Below are 22,667 nucleotides of genomic sequence, written 5' to 3'. Positions count from 1 at the left end.
CAAAATTAATTGATGTTCTTGCAGTCTCTTTACCTAGCTTAGAGGGTGGTGTAAAGAAAGATGCGCTGGCAGTCAACCATTGGCTGCAGCCAGCGGCTGAACATCCAGATCCATCAAAAACACATATTAAACAAATGAGGGCTTCTTCTGCACCACTACACCTACTATAGCAGAGGAAGCAGATGAGAAAAAGCAATGTGAAAAATTAGAAAGGATTTGGCAGAAGAGCTATTTTTTGAAGGACCAAATACATTATAAGGCGCTTTGAAGACATATCATGTGGCCATAAGGGTAGCTCCAAAAAGTTTTTTTCAGTTACAATATCTGAGGCCAGCAATAAGTTACGTGAAAAGTAAAAATGTGTTACGAACATTTAACATCCTAAAGCCTCTGATCCTCCTATAAAATCCTGCCCTGATCTGTGTACTAAATTAGTGAACTTCTTTGAGGAAAAAAATCATACAGATTCATATTATTCTTCAATTTGTGCCAGTAATGGCAGGGGCATTGTACCTTATGAAAGTACTTGTCTCCTCACCAGCCTGTGAATTTTCTCTGTTCAAGCCCATCAATATTGAAGAATTAAAAAAGGCCATTTTGGTCTGTAGCTCAGGGTCACCATTACATGCTTGTTCTCTTTCTATTAGCTCAGGTGGTGGATATCATCAATCCAACATATGTCCAATTTTTCAGTACTTCTTTTCAGACAGGGCAGGTTCCCTCTATTTGGAAACAGGCAAAAGTGATTCCACTCTTTAAAAAGGTATAAGCGGATAGATCTCTGTTGTCCATGTTTACCAAAGAAGTCATACCACATGAGTTAACTGCTAAGTTAAATTTGTAAGAGATTAAAGATGTCAGAAAGACTTTTAGAAAATCACAAATGATATTGTAAATGGACCATTCTCAAAAGGATTTCAACGACAAGCTATTAGTTTGTGGAGCACTGATGCTGTTGTTAAGGGTATTGGTGCCATATTGTCACAGTAAGATAGTAATGGGAAGGAATGTATTGTGGCCTTTGCTTCACAACCACTGTCACCGAAATATGGAAAATATCCAGCCATTGAGCGTGAAGCTTTGCCAGTGTGTGGGCTCCAGATTATTTAGGCCATTTCTTTGGAGAAGGCCATTAGTTTTGAGATGTGACCAGAAGCCATTGACTACCATCTTACTCTGACTTCTGGAACTACACAACCATATATTATGTTAATTACGAGAGACTATGACAGATTTCTGCTAACACGTTTTAGACTGAAAATATTGCACAGATCTCTAAGTTTCCCTGAAGTAAACGATTGGTCGAGAACACTTTGTAACTGCCCATGTGATGACTTGTCCGCTCAGTCATCTATACGTATATTGCTTTTTTGCACATTCTACTCTATACTAGAAAAAGATGGATCATCCCTGTGTTAAAAAGATTGGGACTGAGATGATGTCGCCCTGCATTCTTGGTGTTGCAATTTCTGGATAATGTATTCACTATTGCCTCTGTAATTGCTTTCTTTAAAAATGTTCTTAAATCTCGTACATCAATTGTGATATGACTTTTATATGTTTTTAGCCCTTGTGTATAGCTTTTTTATGATTGTGGAATTTGTTTTGTGTGACCTATGAATTGTGCTTTTATGGTTATCTTTTTCATAGTAACCGCATAAAGTTCTTTCATTGATTGATTGATTGACTAATGTACTCACTACAGAAGGGATGATAAATGCTTCTCCTACAATAGCAAGATGCTCAAATGCCTGTAAGATTTTATGTGTAAGGTGATGTATGTTCCAGGAAAACAAAATGTATTTCCAGATTTCTTCGCAGGATGCAATTGTAATTAGAAGAGTGGGGTGTGAGTGAGTGGGATGATTGCTGAATGGCCTTGATATGTAATGATGGTATTCCTGCTACTGGAAATGAAGAGTGGGAAAAATAGGAAAAAGGATATAATTTTAAATGAGGTGAAGGGTCAGGTGAAGAATTATTATCCAAAAAAGGGTGATAACAATGGCATATAGCGAATCTGGGCATAGTTAGAACTAAGCAAGCGATAACAGGAGTATTTTGGTGGCCATCAATTGATTCAGGAATTGAAGTAATGGCAGAAAAGTGTGGAAAACGCTTAAGTGCTAACAAAGCATTGAAGAAATGTAAACCTAGAATGTGGACGCCGCATCGGAGGAACCATGGCAAAGGGTGGCCGTGGATAGCATGGGCCCTGTTGGTGTGTGTAACAAGTATGTCTTAGTTATGATAGATTCGTTTTGTAGGTAGACAGTTGTAGGGGTGATTGAAAGTGCATATATGGACAGTGTTTTGAAGTTCTGTATGATGTCTTTCAGGAGGAAGGAGTACCAAAAGTATTGGTAAGTGATAACGCGGTACACTTTTTGTCTTTCATACTTTAAGAAGTTTTGAGTTGTACATAGAACCACTTCTTTATATAATCTAAGTGGAAATGACACAGTGGGACTTTTTAATAGGGTACTCAAAGGTGCTATTCAGATAGCCATGAAATGTAATTTAGATTAGGAAGAACAAATTAAGAAAACAGTATGGTCATATAGAACCACAGAAGGTGAAGCCACTAATGCTGTACCTTTTGAACCAATGTGAGCTAGATTTCCTAAATCCAAGTAATGTCCTGAAAGGCTTTATAAAGTCGAAAAGGGAGATTAGTCTGTTGAAACAATGAAGAGAAGCATAGAAAAGAAAAGACAAGAGGACAGAAAGTACAATGATAAAAGGAAAAACGTGCAAGAATTTGAACTGGTTGTTGCCAAATGGGTGCGAGTGAAGAAACCAGGTAGAGCGCCCAAAGGTGAAAATATGTTGTATGAACCTAGAAAGAAAGTCGAAGTTTTAAGGAATACTGTGCAATTGTCGGGTGGTAAAGTCTAACATATGTGCAGTGTTGCTGCATGTGCTGAACCTTGCAGGGATGAGAATTGGTTCTATAATGATGAGCATAAATGGATGGTTGAAGAGTTTGGGATGTGTCGGAATCTAGAGGAACAAGGATGTGCTGGATTCCACCAAGCAGAAGGTGTTCATGAAAGGCATAGGAACAAGGATGATGAGATTGGGTCAAGAGAAAGTTTGAAGGAGGTAGAAAATGTGAGGAGTGAAACTGAAGAGATAAGAATAAATGGCACACAGAGTGAAGATGGTAAGGTGGATAGAGTAAAAAGAAAAGTAATTCCACCTAAGTGGTTAAAGGGTTATCAATGTGTATCAAATTAAATGTGAATATGTAACTGCAAGACAGTATTTATAATTTGTTTTGAAGAGTAATGGAATGTGTTACTCCTAGTAACTTTTGTGTTCTTCATTTTACTGCGCTCTCCTTACAAGTATGGTTTGTTTATTTTGCAAGTGTTAATGTTGTTTTTAGAAATGGAGATGTGCTGTGGTGACTTGTAGTCTGGCTCATGTGTGATAAAGTGGTGGGGGGTTGTACTATTTATAATGGTATGTTATAGTACATATTTAGATGTAGTCAAGGTTCTAGACTGGGAGGTGCGAAAGTAAAGAAACCAAGCAGTTAGCAGGGCGCTGTATGTGCCAGATGGTTGAATGAAGATTTTTTTATATACGCAGTTATGGAGGACAATTTCACCACACTTCTGCGTGAAAAAGCTAGTTTGACTGTACATATAACATTTAAGTGTTGTGAAGGATTCAACTAATCTTTAAATGACAATATTGGGTGGATGATTTCTGGTGGTGTCTCTTCCCTAGTTCAGAGGTGTGGCATCACTGTCCGTTTTAAAAGGGGCTCGGCAGCCCTGGGAGCCTGACAGCTCCTGTCCATCCCGAGGCCCATTATCTGTCTGGAGAGCAGACAGGGAAATACTATGACTGGTTCGGCCACGCCCCCCCTTAAAGCGGCTGCGTCTTGAATAGATGTTCCTAAGCGCACTTATTAATTAATGAGGCTGGAGGCAGGAGGCACAATGGCCTCGGGTCTGCGTGCTGCGTGTCTCTTTAAGAGGCTGACACCCTCTAGCCGCTGGAGGACTCTTCCTCTATGGTGAGCCCCGCCTCCCTGTGCCTGTTCGTGCTCCCGGGGGAGTTCCAGTAGCAGATCCTCCTTGTGAGGTGTGAGCCGGGCTCCTGCCGAGGGAAGGCTTCAGCCCGGGCTCAGTGCATGCCGGTGCCTGCTGTTCCAGGTGCCACCAGCCTCCCCCGCGCGCCCTGCCATGCACACGCAGCCCGTCCGCACCTGACTCCCTCCCTCCCAGCCTGGATGCGCACCCCGCCGCCCTCTCTGCCGGAGCCCCCTGTGCAGGGATGGGGTGTTTCTGCGCCGTCCCGGAGGAATTCTACTGTGAAGTTCTGCTCCTGGACGAGTCCAAGCTGACCCTCACCAGCCAGCAGCAGGGCATCAAGGTAGGCAGCCGGGCTGCGCCGAGAGCCTGCGTCCTGTCACTGGTGTCAGTGCGGCTGGGATGGGCTTTGTCTGAGCCTGGAGTGCTGCAGGGGCAGATAGGTGCGCACTGACCCGAGTGTGTGCGTGCAGCGCAAGGTCTGTGCGCGAGGCTCCTGCAGAACCTGTCACACGGCATCAGACAGAGTGTTATTACCATGTCCGTGTTATCTGAGATTAGTGACGATGGCAGATAAAGCCGTTGCCCAGGGTCACACTGTGTTCAAGTTATAAGCAGGATTATAACACAGCGCTCCTATTTCCAGATAATCAACCGTAACACTGGACCACGTTAGGCTCTCAATCTAGTGTCTTTCCCAGAGCGCACAAAACACCTGCGTGGCCTGACACACAGAATGTCACACACATCACCCCCGCTCTGAAAACTGTCCCATTACACTGTTTAAAAGAGTCTCCCGCACACCACTTGACTTAAAATGCGCTCCCTGGAATATGTAATTTATAGCGCATTGAGGCCAGGCGCGCCTACAATGCAGAAACTCGTGGTAAGGTGGAGTCCCCTTTCCGAAAGCTGTTTTATGTTCTGTACAGAGAGAGTGATTCGTCGGAGCGCGCACCGAAAGCAGCGGACAGGCACCTATAACTGATGGGTGTGTACACCCGTCCCTAATAGGTTTCCTTGCCAGCCCTATTTTATTTCCTTAATCCTGCACAGCCTACTACAGATATAAGAAGCAGGCGTTCTTGTTCTTCTTTGCACATTCTGTTAATTCTTGCTGTGTTGTGTTCCTCTTGTGTGTCTGGGGCGGGCGCTGCACTCTTGCTCTATGCGCTTCCCTTTGTTTTCGTTTTTAAGGCGATGAACAAAGGCGAGAGCTGTGCCGACTGCGCTCCGTGTCGCTGTTAATTAAGGAAGACGACATTTGTTGACAGATCCCAAGCGTGGACGCGGGGTGTGCGTTCGACAAGACGCCGCCTTCTTTCTGTGTGTAACAGACGGACGGAGAGTGTCCGCTCAAGTTTAAGGTGCAGGGAAAGTGCCGGTTCCTTCAGGAGAAAATGCCTGGTTTGCCGCTTCGAACTAACATTTAATCAAAACATACATACCCCTTACCCTGCCTAGTAATAATAATAACTGACAGTTTTACCTTTCGCGGCGCTGCGAATAACAGGTGCAAAAGCGGACTCGTTTTCTTGACCCAGTAAGTTGTTGGTTGTAAGTGATTTTTCTCTGCATTTATGTTTCTTTATGTTATATATGTACTGTTATACAGAAGTGGTTAACAAAAGTAAACTGATCTCTATGCTGAAACGCTGCTTTGCCGTTGTAGGGTTCCAACGACACAGATTTCAAGAGTGAGTGATTAACCCACTGAAGTTCTCATTTTCAGTGGGGTTTTTTAAAGGAAAATTAGAAATACATCATTATTGTGTGTTCCCTTTTCAATATAGCGTTTGCTACTGCATGCAGCCTTGCTGTTTCGTAGCGCTGCGAATAACAAGTGGTGCCGTTATCCTTTTTAATGATGCTCTGAATTGTACCCTCGTGTGGATGAAGGGCTGCACTGCGGAGTTACACTCAGTAAGCGCTCAACTCACTGTTTTCTTTGGATGGCCAGTATTTCCTCCTTTCCAGCCTTGGCGCTTCAAACAATACATTTTTTATTTGTCCCTACGCAAAATATGCCTGTGCATGTCACCATGGCACATACAACACTCACCCTGAACCGGCCTGGAAACCGACATCTCAGACCTCCCTGTGCACTTTGTGTGTTTAACTTGGCAAGATCTGTCAGGCCTGCTTTGCCAATAAAATATCACCAGGTTGGCATTGGCATTCCTTTCTACGCACAAGAAAATTCTCGTCGTCCTGCTACCAAATGCGTCTGTTTGTGGCACGTGGTATTTTGAACATTTGCTTGTGCCTGTCAGACAGCTGAGGGGCGGAACATTCACGTTCTAGGGCTTGAAATCAGTAGACACTATTTGCTCGCAAAAATGACAATAGATAGCTCTAGAAACTCGGTCTAAGATGACTATATGTTTCCCACCTTGCCAGTCCTCCTTTATTAGTAGTTGTATGTGACATCACTTCCGCATTTTGACGTCCTAAGAATGGAAAGTAAAGCACTTTCTTCATCAGCTGCTGTGTTCGGATTTGTATATATCTCCAGAAGGGCGGGGCAGATGGTGCAACCATACACCTGACTGGGTGCTGTGAATGCGAACTTATGGCATGCTACAGACGAAAGTACTCTCATCTCGCAGATCGCATTGTGTGCCACATATGAGGCATATACCTTACACATTCCCGCTGAAAAAGTGTGTGGAAAAAGTTAGAGAACTACCAAAAAAAACTTTTCACGCTCTTTTATTAGCAAAAACAGGCGTACCGATACTTCAACTTTCCAGCAGCGCACCGGTGCAAATTCACGTCTTAAATACAGACTCTTACTCACAGCGCGCGTGTGGGGTTTGAAACCTGGCGGAAAGCTGTACCGGTCTGTAAGTGCTATGAACCAGGAGTGCGTCACACCTTGTTTGTGTATGTAGCTGTGCAAATGTAAGTGTAAAAAAGAATGATAAGTGCTTGGCAGGTTCTGTGGTGACCCTTGGTGGTAGGGGCAGGCGGAGTGGGGGGCGGTAGTTTACAACATTCTTGTCAGTTCCACCTTTTTCCTCGTGAACCCTGGTTAGTGTTGTTGTGTATTGTATATAGCGCAAAGCTGTAGTAGTGCTGTTCAGCCTTTCCAAAGTTGCTCCACCCAAATTATAGCACACGTGGAAACGCGGACACTTGGAGCTCGAGCGCGCGGGAGAAAGATAATATGTGGAAAAAACACGATTTTTCCAAAATTAAACGGATTCTCATACGGGGAAGCAGGGGTCGGAGACTACGGCTTTCCGTTTAAAGTCCGGCAATTCAGCCACAAGGCCGCGATATTTCCTGAAAGTAGTTTTAAATGACAGGCAGCGCTTGCTATAGACGGCCGGTCCTTCGAAGCGCTGCCTTCTGTCAGTGTGAAGCTCTGAGGCGGCCCTCGGCGGCACCCACACAGAGACGTCTTAAGGCATGGGCAAAGTGGGCTCAGTACTATGGTCTCGACTGCTGAACTAGAAGGGTGGATTTCGAAAAAGGAGGCCATATTTCTGACAGCAAAAGAACCAGTAACCCCCTTCTTCTACTGTCTCCCCAAAATACACAAAGGGACTACACCGGTGCCCGGCCGACCCATTGTGTCAGGCATTGGGTCCATCCTGGAACCGCTGTCACAATTTGTTGATCATTTCATTCAACCCTTAGTGACCAGGACACCTTCCTACATTCGCGACACGACCGATGTCTTGCGCCTTCTTGAAGGGTTTCAGAACCCACAGGAAATAGACCTTTTGGTGACGCTTGACGTTGAGTCGCTTTACACAAATATTCCTCAACAAGCGACTCTTGAGGTCATTGAGGATGCCCTGATGAACAGCGATCATTCATTTCACACTCCTGTGCCATTCATTATGGAGTGTGCCAGCCTTGCCCTCACTCAAAATTTCTTTGAATATAATACCCAGTTATATCATCAAATCCAGGGGACTTCCATGGGCAGTACATTCGCGCCGAGCCTAGCATGTATGTACATGTCGGCCTTCGAAGCTAGGGACATACACCACTCCTCCAACCCCTTCGCCGCGAATGTACTGCTCTGGAAAAGGTTCATTGATGATGTCCTTATCCTTTGGAAAGGAGAATACACCGAGTGCATAGCATTTTGCACCTGGATGAACACATTGAACCCTTATTTGCGATTCTCACATACCATTTCTGACTCAGAAGTTCCCTTCTTGGACCTTTGTATCCGCCTCAATGACAACAAGGTCACCACGAGTCTTTACCGTAAACCCACCGACAGGAATAGCTTACTCCTCTTTAGTAGCTTTCATCCAAAAGCATTGAGGGAAAATCTGCCATTTGGGCAATTCTTGCGCATTAGGAGAAATTGCAGTTCTGTGTTGGATTACCAGAGAGAATCAGGTATGCTCATGGAAGATCTACTTAAACGAGACTATCCACGCCATGTAGTGGCAAAGGCTCGCAAACGAGCCAGAAACAACAACAGGGAGAGCTTGTTGGAAATCAACGTCAAGGCTCCTGATAAGTGCATCACATGTGTCACGACCTTCACCCCGGACTCCAATAGGATAAAATCCATCATCAAAAAACATTGGGGTATCCTCAACACCGGCGATTTGGATTTACAGACACCCAGATTTGCATTTAAGCGCACGAGCAACCTTAAGGATCTATTGATCCACACTAGACCTAAGAAACCTATCCACAGCTCGCAAAGAATGCTATGGGATCTTCCCCCAGTCAAAGGGCACTATCCCTGTGGGTCGTGCTCCATGTGTGCCCAAACTCTCACCAGCAAGGAAGTGACATTGCCCAACGGTCTTACATGGAACATATCTAAACACACAAACTGTAACTCTTCGAACTGTGTTTACATGATGCAATGCCCATGTGGCCTTCCCTATATAGGCATGACGACTCGCCCAGTGAAGACTCGTATGTTAGAACATAAGAGTAGCTTCCGATGCGCAAAAACAAACACTAAAATGACTACCCATTATCATCTTGAACGTCATCCTCCAAATTCTTTTAAATGGATTGTCCTTGAATCACACCCTCAAATGTCAAAGAGAAGCCTCTTCAGACTTGAACAACGTTGGGTCCTGAGGTTATCCGCTGACACTACGGGCCTTAATGAGGACATTCCGTGGAGTATGCTGACCTGATTTCACCAGTTTCCTTTCCTTGAGTTACTACTTCCTCTTGGCTGTCACTCTTATAAAAAAATAAAAAAGACCTTTTATTTTTACCAGTACTTAAGAGTTTCCTGGTGTTTGCTGGGGCACTGTTATTATGAACCCTCATAATATAAAACCCTCATTTTTGCCAGTGAATATGAGTATCCTGGTGTTTTGATGGGGTACTGCTAATATGAACTCCTCAGCTGCTTTACTCAATTCCCCAGCGGGCCTCTTTGACCCCTATGGAGTTCGTTTCGTAACTTGAGTGCCTCCTACACTTTGCCACGTCAGCCGATGTTGATATGCACCGTCTATTATCGACGGTCGTTTGCCGTCGTGCGTCGTCATATCGCCATGACAACGAGCAGGACGCACAGCCCCGTACGTTTTGCTTCTGTTAGCGGTCTAGCTAACCCGGCGTCAGCACGCTCCCATCTGACTCGTGCTTCTCGCGTGAGCGTGCCGGTGGGGGTCTTTATACGGACAAGGCGCGTTCAGACGCCACCAGTCTACTGCGGCTGGCGCGTCACTAGGTGGACGGCGGTTAACGAGTAAACAGAACTGTGAGTACTTAACCATTGACCTTGAGAGCGTCGTCTTGCACGGCCACGCTTCCACTTTTTCTTCCTATTTTGGATGGTTTCTGCGAGCGGATATACTTTACAATTAGCGCACAACGCTGTAATCCATGATCAGACCCACGTCCTCGTGTTCCCTCGGTCACTGGCTTTCTCATTCATTATAGCACGCACAAGGTTGGGAACTGACTTGTTTAATGAGAGGTTTTACTATTCCTCCTCGCTTCACACTCGTCAATTTGGCAGCCTCATCTTTATAGCTCCCCCTGATGGTGTCATAGCGGTCACCACGAAGTCAATTGCCATGTGTTATTCGAGTAGTCAAGCTTGGAGTGGCACTGGGATTTCTGCCTCACGGACTACTCCCAATGATGTTGGATACAATTGCTCTAACACCTGTAATTGTTTCTTTTGATTTTGTCTGTTTTCCCTCACCCTAGGACACTATAATTTAGTGTGTACTCCTCCCAGCCTCATATACAGCACAACCAAGGAGGGTGAGTTCCTTTGGATGAAGTATCTATCATAATCTGATTTATTTAATTTAAATATATGATGGGTTCTGGCATCAGTGATTGGATATTGTGCCTCCTTCATATACTTGCTTATAAGTCCTCCATACATTGCTCACCATCTTTGCATGCCACGGTTGGCTTGACACCACCATTTGTCTTGAGTAACCGCAGCTGCAATGCATATGCTGTTTTAACATTATTTGTTGTTTATGCTTGTTTTGTTGTTATTTTCTCTCCCTGCAGGTGTGCTTTTTAACTACGGTACCACACTTTTTTAGGGTGCTGTATGCGTGCTCACTACTCAGTCTCTTATAGACATTGGGCACCACCAAAAAGGTGTAGGTAGCCGCATTTATTCCCTGGTCCTGATGAATTGCCATTTATTATATACAAAGGCAAGAAACATGTTGACCTCTTGATTACGTCAGCACATACACTCACTTAACTATTGGTGTCACATGTGCAGACTGTATATATCTTTTAACCAGGATGGTGACCACACTGCATTAAAATTATTTAGTGGATCACCTACCCCTGTTTTAATCACTTTAACTCCATTTGCACCTACACTCACATATGTCTTAATACTGTTTCTTCAACCCCACACACACATCACTCACCGGCGTTGGAATAAAAGATCTCCGCTAGGAAGGCCCTATTAGGTGCCTGATCGGGCATTGCACTTGCCGGCCCGATAAGGAGCAAAGACCCGGTGATGAAGCAAGACACCCGCTTGTTGGGTGTGTGAGGGTCTTCTTTTCCAAATAAGGAGTAACCTTTACTCCTGCTTCTCACTATAGTTTTCTGTCACCACTGTGCGATTCACTTGTTATTCTGTCACACCTTGCGTTTATGCTAGGAACTGCATACCTTCTGTTTCCACTATTGCTAGGGCATGTATGCTGGACCTTGATAGCGATAAAGTTTATTGTTATTCTTTCAAGCCCTCTTCTCCCTCTATTTGTTTAATATTGATTGTGCGGGTGATCCCCGCGGGATTATCAGGATACCGAGTAGTTAGACAGTGTCTCCTTGGACCATTGACCCTGGGAATTTGGCAAACTTTGACTTATTCCTATTCGTACCTATTTATGTACGCCATATAACATACAACTTTACCAAACCCCCCCACAAAACCCCCCCCCCTCTCTTTTTATGGAGGACTTCCAAGGACTTAGCTTTGATGATGAAGCAGCAGCAACAATACTCAGAACACCTTCACTGCTGTCCGCTGATGGCTCTGCGGCTTCTGGGAGCCACGGAGAAGATTGGACATCCTTAAGTAACCTGAAACATGAGTGGCTCAAAGTGACACTCCATGGGGCCATGATGACTGAATATTTAAGAGCAAATATAGCACCCAACGGGCTTATCGTGAATAACTTTCCTCGGTTATTCCTAGAGGATGCTCTATTCAAAAAAGAATGGTCCCTGGTAGCATGGAAATGCACCAGGGACTGGCTCATTCTCATTATTAACACCGCAAAGAGAATAGCAGATGCCTTACTTATTAAGATCCAGACAGCGGAGGGTGCTATAAAGGTCATCATTCAAACCACTACATACAAAACCAAGTTAGCAGAAATCAATGCTGAACTTGCAGAGAACAGGGAGTACCTGATGAAGCAAAAGATATCCAAGCTTCAAAAAGATATCAAGAAGTTTTCTGCTGAAAAGGTTTACCCCTATCTCCGAGCAGATTATACCTCAACTGTTACAGGGTATTCGTCAGATGAAGGTTCAGGACCCTCTAGACGGAATTCCTCAACAAACAGTGACTCTAGTACAGGGAGTTGGAACGGTAACAATAGGAAAGCTAGACCATTCCAGGCACCAAGATTTCCAGCATTTAACATACCCCCATACCAGGTACCACCTATGTGGCAATATCCCATGTACCATCAAGGCCCTCCACCACCATTTTTTCCACCTGGCATGCAACAACCTTTTCCTTCTGGTATGCAACAACCTTTTTTAGACAGAGGTTGGGGCAGAGGAAGAGGGCGCAGAAGAGGGCGACAACAACAAAAAAGAGTCCAGTGGCAGGAACTCCCTCCCAGGACAATGGAAACCAGGAGTCAAACCAGGGACATGAGAGATTGATTGTCAATCTCTCACCCCGTATAATTACTCCCGTGGAAGAATTAGTACTCCAAAAAGGTCTGGGCTATGTTCCTACACCTAAAATTGATAGGTTTCGAGATACTTGCGAGGTTCAGAACCTTTTCCGCAAAGTGAGACTTCAAGCGTTCTTCCGGGATAGCCCCCCACCAACCAATGATGATTCAGGGCTCCATAGACCATCGACATTCACACCCACTCGCAGCATGGTCCCTCCTGAAGTACTAACTTTTGAACAGGCTGTCCTCAAGGACTTGAACACTGATACCAAGTGCGTCCCCTTTAACAACTTGTCCAATACTGAGTCAGTGGCCATTAAAACCTTGGCCAACGATAAATCTATCGTTATCAAACAAGCGGACAAAGGGGAAGCCACTGTTATTTGGTCCTCAGATGAATATGACATTGAATGCCGGAGGCAACTCAACAACACTAGATACTATGTCCCTATCAAAGACGATCCTACACCCAGGTTGACAAGGACCATTTGTACTATGGTCTCGACTGCTGAACTAGAAGGGTGGATTTCGAAAAAGGAGGCCATATTTCTGACAGCAAAAGAACCAGTAACCCCCTTCTTCTACTGTCTCCCCAAAATACACAAAGGGACTACACCGGTGCCCGGCCGACCCATTGTGTCAGGCATTGGGTCCATCCTGGAACCGCTGTCACAATTTGTTGATCATTTCATTCAACCCTTAGTGACCAGGACACCTTCCTACATTCGCGACACGACCGATGTCTTGCGCCTTCTTGAAGGGTTTCAGAACCCACAGGAAATAGACCTTTTGGTGACGCTTGACGTTGAGTCGCTTTACACAAATATTCCTCAACAAGCGACTCTTGAGGTCATTGAGGATGCCCTGATGAACAGCGATCATTCATTTCACACTCCTGTGCCATTCATTATGGAGTGTGCCAGCCTTGCCCTCACTCAAAATTTCTTTGAATATAATACCCAGTTATATCATCAAATCCAGGGGACTTCCATGGGCAGTACATTCGCGCCGAGCCTAGCATGTATGTACATGTCGGCCTTCGAAGCTAGGGACATACACCACTCCTCCAACCCCTTCGCCGCGAATGTACTGCTCTGGAAAAGGTTCATTGATGATGTCCTTATCCTTTGGAAAGGAGAATACACCGAGTGCATAGCATTTTGCACCTGGATGAACACATTGAACCCTTATTTGCGATTCTCACATACCATTTCTGACTCAGAAGTTCCCTTCTTGGACCTTTGTATCCGCCTCAATGACAACAAGGTCACCACGAGTCTTTACCGTAAACCCACCGACAGGAATAGCTTACTCCTCTTTAGTAGCTTTCATCCAAAAGCATTGAGGGAAAATCTGCCATTTGGGCAATTCTTGCGCATTAGGAGAAATTGCAGTTCTGTGTTGGATTACCAGAGAGAATCAGGTATGCTCATGGAAGATCTACTTAAACGAGACTATCCACGCCATGTAGTGGCAAAGGCTCGCAAACGAGCCAGAAACAACAACAGGGAGAGCTTGTTGGAAATCAACGTCAAGGCTCCTGATAAGTGCATCACATGTGTCACGACCTTCACCCCGGACTCCAATAGGATAAAATCCATCATCAAAAAACATTGGGGTATCCTCAACACCGGCGATTTGGATTTACAGACACCCAGATTTGCATTTAAGCGCACGAGCAACCTTAAGGATCCATTGATCCACACTAGACCTAAGAAACCTATCCACAGCTCGCAAAGAATGCTATGGGATCTTCCCCCAGTCAAAGGGCACTATCCCTGTGGGTCGTGCTCCATGTGTGCCCAAACTCTCACCAGCAAGGAAGTGACATTGCCCAACGGTCTTACATGGAACATATCTAAACACACAAACTGTAACTCTTCGAACTGTGTTTACATGATGCAATGCCCATGTGGCCTTCCCTATATAGGCATGACGACTCGCCCAGTGAAGACTCGTATGTTAGAACATAAGAGTAGCTTCCGATGCGCAAAAACAAACACTAAAATGACTACCCATTATCATCTTGAACGTCATCCTCCAAATTCTTTTAAATGGATTGTCCTTGAATCACACCCTCAAATGTCAAAGAGAAGCCTCTTCAGACTTGAACAACGTTGGGTCCTGAGGTTATCCGCTGACACTACGGGCCTTAATGAGGACATTCCGTGGAGTATGCTGACCTGATTTCACCAGTTTCCTTTCCTTGAGTTACTACTTCCTCTTGGCTGTCACTCTTATAAAAAAATAAAAAAGACCTTTTATTTTTACCAGTACTTAAGAGTTTCCTGGTGTTTGCTGGGGCACTGTTATTATGAACCCTCATAATATAAAACCCTCATTTTTGCCAGTGAATATGAGTATCCTGGTGTTTTGATGGGGTACTGCTAATATGAACTCCTCAGCTGCTTTACTCAATTCCCCAGCGGGCCTCTTTGACCCCTATGGAGTTCGTTTCGTAACTTGAGTGCCTCCTACACTTTGCCACGTCAGCCGATGTTGATATGCACCGTCTATTATCGACGGTCGTTTGCCGTCGTGCGTCGTCATATCGCCATGACAACGAGCAGGACGCACAGCCCCGTACGTTTTGCTTCTGTTAGCGGTCTAGCTAACCCGGCGTCAGCACGCTCCCATCTGACTCGTGCTTCTCGCGTGAGCGTGCCGGTGGGGGTCTTTATACGGACAAGGCGCGTTCAGACGCCACCAGTCTACTGCGGCTGGCGCGTCACTAGGTGGACGGCGGTTAACGAGTAAACAGAACTGTGAGTACTTAACCATTGACCTTGAGAGCGTCGTCTTGCACGGCCACGCTTCCACTTTTTCTTCCTATTTTGGATGGTTTCTGCGAGCGGATATACTTTACAATTAGCGCACAACGCTGTAATCCATGATCAGACCCACGTCCTCGTGTTCCCTCGGTCACTGGCTTTCTCATTCATTATAGCACGCACAAGGTTGGGAACTGACTTGTTTAATGAGAGGTTTTACTATTCCTCCTCGCTTCACACTCGTCAATTTGGCAGCCTCATCTTTATAGCTCCCCCTGATGGTGTCATAGCGGTCACCACGAAGTCAATTGCCATGTGTTATTCGAGTAGTCAAGCTTGGAGTGGCACTGGGATTTCTGCCTCACGGACTACTCCCAATGATGTTGGATACAATTGCTCTAACACCTGTAATTGTTTCTTTTGATTTTGTCTGTTTTCCCTCACCCTAGGACACTATAATTTAGTGTGTACTCCTCCCAGCCTCATATACAGCACAACCAAGGAGGGTGAGTTCCTTTGGATGAAGTATCTATCATAATCTGATTTATTTAATTTAAATATATGATGGGTTCTGGCATCAGTGATTGGATATTGTGCCTCCTCCATATACTTGCTTATAAGTCCTCCATACATTGCTCACCATCTTTGCATGCCACGGTTGGCTTGACACCACCATTTGTCTTGAGTAACCGCAGCTGCAATGCATATGCTGTTTTAACATTATTTGTTGTTTATGCTTGTTTTGTTGTTATTTTCTCTCCCTGCAGGTGTGCTTTTTAACTACGGTACCACACTTTTTTAGGGTGCTGTATGCGTGCTCACTACTCAGTCTCTTATAGACATTGGGCACCACCAAAGAGGTGTAGGTAGCCGCATTTATTCCCTGGTCCTGATGAATTGCCATTTATTATATACAAAGGCAAGAAACATGTTGACCTCTTGATTACGTCAGCACATACACTCACTTAACTATTGGTGTCACATGTGCAGACTGTATATATCTTTTAACCAGGATGGTGACCACACTGCATTAAAATTATTTAGTGGATCACCTACCCCTGTTTTAATCACTTTAACTCCATTTGCACCTACACTCACATATGTCTTAATACTGTTTCTTCAACCCCACACACACATCACTCACCGGCGTTGGAATAAAAGATCTCCGCTAGGAAGGCCCTATTAGGTGCCTGATCGGGCATTGCACTTGCCGGCCCGATAAGGAGCAAAGACCCGGTGATGAAGCAAGACACCCGCTTGTTGGGTGTGTGAGGGTCTTCTTTTCCAAATAAGGAGTAACCTTTACTCCTGCTTCTCACTATAGTTTTCTGTCACCACTGTGCGATTCACTTGTTATTCTGTCACACCTTGCGTTTATGCTAGGAACTGCATACCTTCTGTTTCCAATATACCTTACACATTCCCGCTGAAAAAGTGTGTGGAAAAAGTTAGAGAACTACCAAAAAAAACTTTTCACGCTCTTTTATTAGCAAAAACAGGTGTACCGATACTTCAACTTTCTAGCTGCGCACCGGTGCAAATTCACGTCTTAAATACAGACTCTTACTCACAGCGCGCGTGTGGGGTTTGAAACCTGGCGGAAAGCTGTACCGGTCTGTAAGTGCTATGAACCAGGAGTGCGTCACACCTTGTTTGTGTATGTAGCTGTGCAAATGTAAGTGTAAAAAAGAATGATAAGTGCTTGGCAGGTTCTGTGGTGACCCTTGGTGGTAGGGGCAGGCGGAGTGGGGGGCGGTAGTTTACAACATTCTTGTCAGTTCCACCTTTTTCCTCGTGAACCCTGGTTAGTGTTGTTGTGTATTGTATATAGCGCAAAGCTGTAGTAGTGCTGTTCAGCCTTTCCAAAGTTGCTCCACCCAAATTATAGCACACGTGGAAACGCGGACACTTGGAGCTCGAGCGCGCGTGAGAAAGATAATATGTGGAAAAAACACGATTTTTCCAAAATTAAACGGATTCTCATACGGGGAAGCAGGGGTCGGAGACTACGGCTTTCCGTTTAAAGTCCGGCAATTCAGCCACAAGGCCGCGATATTTCCTGAAAGTAGTTTTAAATGACAGGCAGCGCTTGCTATAGACGGCCGGTCCTTCGAAGCGCTGCCTTCTGTCAGTGTGAAGCTCTGAGGCGGCCCTCGGCGGCACCCACACAGAGACGTCTTAAGGCATGGGCAAAGTGGGCTCAGGCCCAGGGCCCCAGCCTTGCAAGGGGCCCCCGATAAAGCCAGCTATGTTCTGTAGAGTCTTGCCCTGATGACCTTGAATGATTTTTTAAACAGAGTGTTGTAAATAGCGTTTTTGTATCAATTATTTTTAATGTGTTAGTCTATTACAGACATTTTGCAGACAAAATATGTTTGTTTCATGCAACATCGATATAAAAAGTTTCTTTAAGATGAATACAGGACCTCACATATGAGTAATGGGAGGGTGCAGCAGAAATTGCATGCAGCAATATCAATGAACTTTTGCTGTGTTACAATAGTGAAAACACTCATCACTAGCCCTGAATATCAGATGTACACACATTTAGACCAAAGAGGGCATGAAAGAGCTGAAACTGGATCATAAAATCAAAGCTATTCGAACAGGGGCCCCAAAATACATTTGGCCCAGGGCCCCCAAAATCCTTAAAACGTCCCTGCACCCACAGGAAGGGCAGGAGCCGCGGAGCGGTCGAGGGCAGGCGGTGCTCGCTGCTTCCTGGAGCCGGGCTCACCTCTCCCGAAGGAAGAAGGCACAATGGAGGGGTCACGGAGGGGCGCCCACACCCAGGTCCTGGCAGCAGCCGCAGGGTGCGGCGCGAAGCAGCGCCACTCACAGGACATTGAAGGAAATAGAGGCCCGCTCGGGAAAGGGTTATTTTGGACAAAGGCCCCTTTACTGGGAAGAGGGCGTGTGAGAAGCACCTGCAGTTCCTCTTAAAGACTGAGGCCTGGAACAAATAGATGACTGACCTGTATCAGCAAACACACTCCAGCCCTCCGAGACCCGATTGCAACAGGAACCGAGGGTGGGAGACGGGGTCGGGGGCTCAGCCATCCTGATATGTTCGGTCTTTAAGTTTTGAATTCCATCCTGCCCTGGAATTTGCTTTTGCATGGAACAGGCTAGCAGTCATGTTGATTTGAGGACAGTCACAGACACTGGGATTAATAGACACTGATGTAGCGCCCACCACGAAATGATTACTCTGTCAGCCCTTCGATATAAAGTAATAGTATTAACCCACTCAGCGGTACTCTTTCTGGCGAGCCTAGATGGATGAAATACCGAGTCAACTCTGCACCTATTCGAAGCCGCAGGCGCTTTACCCCGCTGCGCTGCCTGGTGGCTGTCTGTATGTTCTGTTGGTCCGTCGCCGTTATTTTGGAGGGTTCGGTGTTGATACAGAGGAAATCACCCACTCCTTCAGGGGGTAGACTTGGTCTGAAATGTTGGAATGAGAAATAGCCGTTGCTCCTGTCACACTCTTTGACGGTTTCCACCCTGTCATAACAGAGACTATTTTAAGCCTGTCTGGAAAATACTCATTGTGGTGTTTGTTATGGTGAAAACTGCTCTCCCTGGCACTATTGGCGTAACGCAAAATAGTGCGGGCGCTTCATAATATCCTATGCCTCACATATATTAATTGTTCTGTGACTGACTGGGGGCTCCCTAAAGTGTTGGGGAAGGGCGCGAAAGGTTGCCCCCACCCCTGCCTGTCAGGGGCTGCTTGAACTTGCCTCTCACATTCTCGGTCGGTTTCACAGTTCTCTAACACCTTATGTTAGCAATCGAGTTGTCTTTGCTTTTCACGCGCATTGCTCTTGTGTTCACTGCACTATAGCGGTGAAGTACTCCATCTGTCCCTAGAGACACCAGACCTTCACGTGCACACTCACCGGATCCAGTGCCAGTGCGCTCATTGCGCGCGCCTTAAGATGCTTCCGGAAGGTCCTGTGGTTTTAACTCAGCTGTGGAAACGGCTGTGCACCTAGCGAGTGTATGTATGAATAGTGCAGCAGGCGCAGTGTCACCAGGGTCAAGGGGTTGGAGGGGCTCACTACACGTCTACACCCCTGTTATCTTTTTTCCCTACCAAACAGGAGGATGCGGGCCTATATCCCTTGCTTGAATTTGCAACCCACAGCACCCTTGCTACAACCCCGCGACCAGCCAATGCGCTACTACATGTTTTTATTGCATTTTTGGTTGTGTACCAAACGGAGATTTTTCAACACATTCCCAGATGCTTGTACCTTCCATCTGTGAACATTAGCTTTCCCTGAAGAACAAAACAGCGCTTTCGACGGGTTGGTTCTGTCAGACACATGGGTAGCCGCACTTCGGTACAGGCCCTGCACTTTCAGTGGAACGGCGCCGACGCAGAAAAGGGACACATTTGTGAGGCGAAAGCTCGATTTCACACCTATGTACTATTCTCTGAGAAGGAAGCCTGGTATTATTTATAGGGCAGGCGCTGTCCGTACTGAGTGCCTGCACTTCTCAACACTGCTGCAGTACATTTAATAGGAGAGTGCCTGCTCGGCTCAGCAGGGTCAGACCAGGACAAAAAATAGACCCGGAGATCAAAATAAAAGTGGTCCCCATTTGCGTAAAAGGAGCGATATCAGGGAAATCAACAGTACAATCCATAAAATCGGCCCGCGACTGATAAAAAACTGGCCCACACACTGATCTTCCAGACAAGCCCTTCAGGCCCTGCCCGATAGCCCAGTCCGACTTCAGGGGCAAACAGGTGCTAGTCAGTACCTGCGCTTCTCTATTTACATTTGCAGGCGAGGAAGGAAGGGACGATAGAAACACTCCGAGTGGTAACCCGCGCCCGGCCTCTCGCAGGGGGCAGTGTCTCGATAAACACTGGACACCAGTGGAGTGACGTCACCTGTACATGGAAAGAACGGTCGCCTGGAGCGGAAGCAGGCGTCATGGAGACAAAGCAGGGAAGACGTTCAGGCGCATTAATACCAAGAAGCCAATGGCCGAGCACGTGGAGTCTGTGAACAGAAGATAATACATGTCGCGTTTGGTGCTCAGTTCTGTGGTTCCAGGTTAATTCTCGCAGGGCAGGTGACACAGAGAGTGCGTGCAGTGCCGCAGGAGCCAGTTATATCTTGTAGGCGCTGTGAGCAATGCATCTTATTGTATGTAAAGATGCATGTAACTCAAGACAGATTTCAGCAAACAGGCAAACAGGACCAGCGTGCGTTCAGTAGTACGTTTGAGTCAGGCCTCCCATCAGTCAAGTGACCAAACTTTAAGAAGCGTCACTCATTTAAATGTAGCAAGATGTTTCACCGCGGTTTGCACAAGATCACACCCAGTGATGTACACAGAATGTCAGCGAAATGTCGTTTTCAGCGGCTCCTCATCTTCCGAGAAGGCGGGTTGCTAAAATGCGGATACATGGTGTCAAAATTCTTTTGGGTAGGTAACAGGTTAATACCACCCACTTAAGTCAGGTGAAGAGGGGATAAATTGTGCTGCGAGATGTTAAGCGGTAATTTTTCAAGAACACGATACAAGGTGACAGCAGAGCTTTTTGAGTGACTTGTCTTCCAAAATATTTCTCACGTTGAGATTAGGCAAGAGGAATGTTTTCATAACCTTAGAACCTGCTTTTGCTAATGTTTGTCTAGCAATGAAATGTCACATGTACCGTAAAAATACCTCCTTATGCCAACACCTGAAAGTGATCCCCCTGAGCGAAAAATCACGTTGCAGGAAAGGAGTGTCTTGACTACAGAGGATGTGTTTGCTCGAGGGCTTGTGCAATGTCAGCTCCACGGTCTTGTTAAGTTATATTGCGTCCCTGCTTGAATCGAAGTTGTATTCGTCCATTGTAGCGCTTCATGGCCTCAGAAGGCGCCGACGCTCCTTTGGAGGACAGATAGCGCTATACTATGTAGGAAGAGTATGAGGTTATGTTTGGCTATGTAGGGCGTGGTTTTGTGTCGTGCGTGATGATGAGCAGAGATATTTGGTATCTGTATAGTGCTCGCCTGCTGCTAGTATGGTGGTTTGCTACTGTTGGCTGTCTGTAATGTGCTGCGCCGTGCAGCAGTCGCTTTCTCATTGAACATTGGTACATGGTTCTAGGAGTCGCGGACAGGGGGATGAGGTTGCGCCTGGCGTTAGATGGCGTTGTATCACACGTGTCTTCATTTTGGTGTGTAGTGTGTTGTTGTATGCACACACCTGTTTGGAGGTGTAGAGCTTGGGCCCAGCTGACAGCCCTATGCCTGGTGCTGGATTCATGTTCGCCTGTCGGAACAGCATCCTTGCAGTATGTGCCCCTCCGGTGTTGTTTTGAGTCCCACAGTGGTTGTGTGAGTTGGTGGCGCGTGGGTCATAGGCAGTCGTTGGATTGTGCAGGCATCTGAGATGAGGGTTTTGGTAGGGTGGAGTGCAGGAGGCGGGCAGGCGTGCCTCGTCGCCACTGAGTTGGCCTTTGGTTGGGGGGGGGGGGAGACTGTAGCGCATGCAGGACGGGTTTACAAAGGGCTTGCAGACCTGACCCCCGGTGGCATGCAGGATGCGCACGAGGGGTTTGGTAGGGGCAGAGAGCAAGCGGGGCGGAGTGTGAGTGTAGTACTGAGAGTAACTACTATACGTTGTCAGTGGATTGGCCTTGGACGCACAGGTGTTTGTGGAACCAAGTATGGTCCACGTGCTTTGCTTGGATGGTCTTGTTTGACGTAGCATTCCTGTATATTGTGCATGCACGCACACACTGCACGCACACGCCCACTCCACGCACGTGCGAACACACACACTCTGACTCACACACTGCACGTAACCAACACACACACACTTCCCTCTGTGGCCTCTGCACAGGCTTGACACGGTTCTCATCACACCAGCTGCAGCAATAAAGAGCTCGACGATTCGACAATGACATCACAGGGTCCATTATTCCGGGTTTCGTGGCCTTGGCCTCCACGACGGTCGGCTTGATGATGGCTTCGCTCTGCTAGTAAGCCGCTTTTCTGAATGTGCTTCTGTACTGCTCGTTCTCATTAAAGGGGGGCTGTGTTCATGTGCAGTGGTGATGGTGAAAAGTGAGGTATCCTTGTGAAAGGAGCGGTGTCTGCGGACCGCGTGACAGCCGTGGCTTCTCATTGAAAATTAAGACCCTGGCGTAGGTTTTCAGGGCCGGCTTTAGCAGTGGTGGCGCCCTGTGCAACAATTTTTGTTGGCGCCCCCCCCCAATGACCACTGCTGCCACAGATTCCCTCACTACCACCATTTAACAGTGCCCCTCAAGTCTCCAGAACCAATCTCTCAGATTTATTTAGTTTTATAGCGCCATTCATACCAGTGTGAGGTGTCAGAGCGCTTTACACCATAGACACATTTAACAATCACACGTGTAAATCAGTGTATAAGAAATGTTACATAAGACAGAGGATTACAAGATGTAGGAGTCACATGTCATCCATATTGGTAGGCAGTATAGTTTGAGTCGT

The 22,667-nt window shown here is 46.2% G+C and overlaps 1 protein-coding gene across 4 annotated transcripts in view; it reads left to right on the top strand.

Annotated features, from left to right (window-relative positions):
• The first annotated feature begins 4,068 nt into the window (after nucleotides 1-4,068).
• Nucleotides 4,069-22,667, top strand: part of EPB41L4A (erythrocyte membrane protein band 4.1 like 4A) — an 821,385-nt gene continuing 802,786 nt past the window's right edge. For 2 of the 4 annotated variants that reach the window (XM_085632597.1, XM_085632595.1), the window contains exon 1: nucleotides 4,081-4,389. In XM_085632597.1, the coding sequence (XP_085488723.1) occupies nucleotides 4,291-4,389 (99 nt within the window). In that variant the 5' untranslated portion in view covers nucleotides 4,081-4,290. Of the gene's footprint in view, nucleotides 4,390-22,667 lie in introns of all 4 variants that reach the window. The other 2 variants (XM_085632598.1, XM_085632596.1) reach the window with 2 other exon arrangements.

This window comes from Triturus cristatus, chromosome 2_1, assembly GCF_964204655.1.
Source record: "Triturus cristatus chromosome 2_1, aTriCri1.1, whole genome shotgun sequence".
Classification (NCBI taxonomy): Eukaryota; Metazoa; Chordata; class Amphibia; order Caudata; family Salamandridae; genus Triturus; species Triturus cristatus.
Note: the sequence above shows the minus strand (reverse complement) of the source record. Positions and strands in the feature narration are given on the sequence as shown.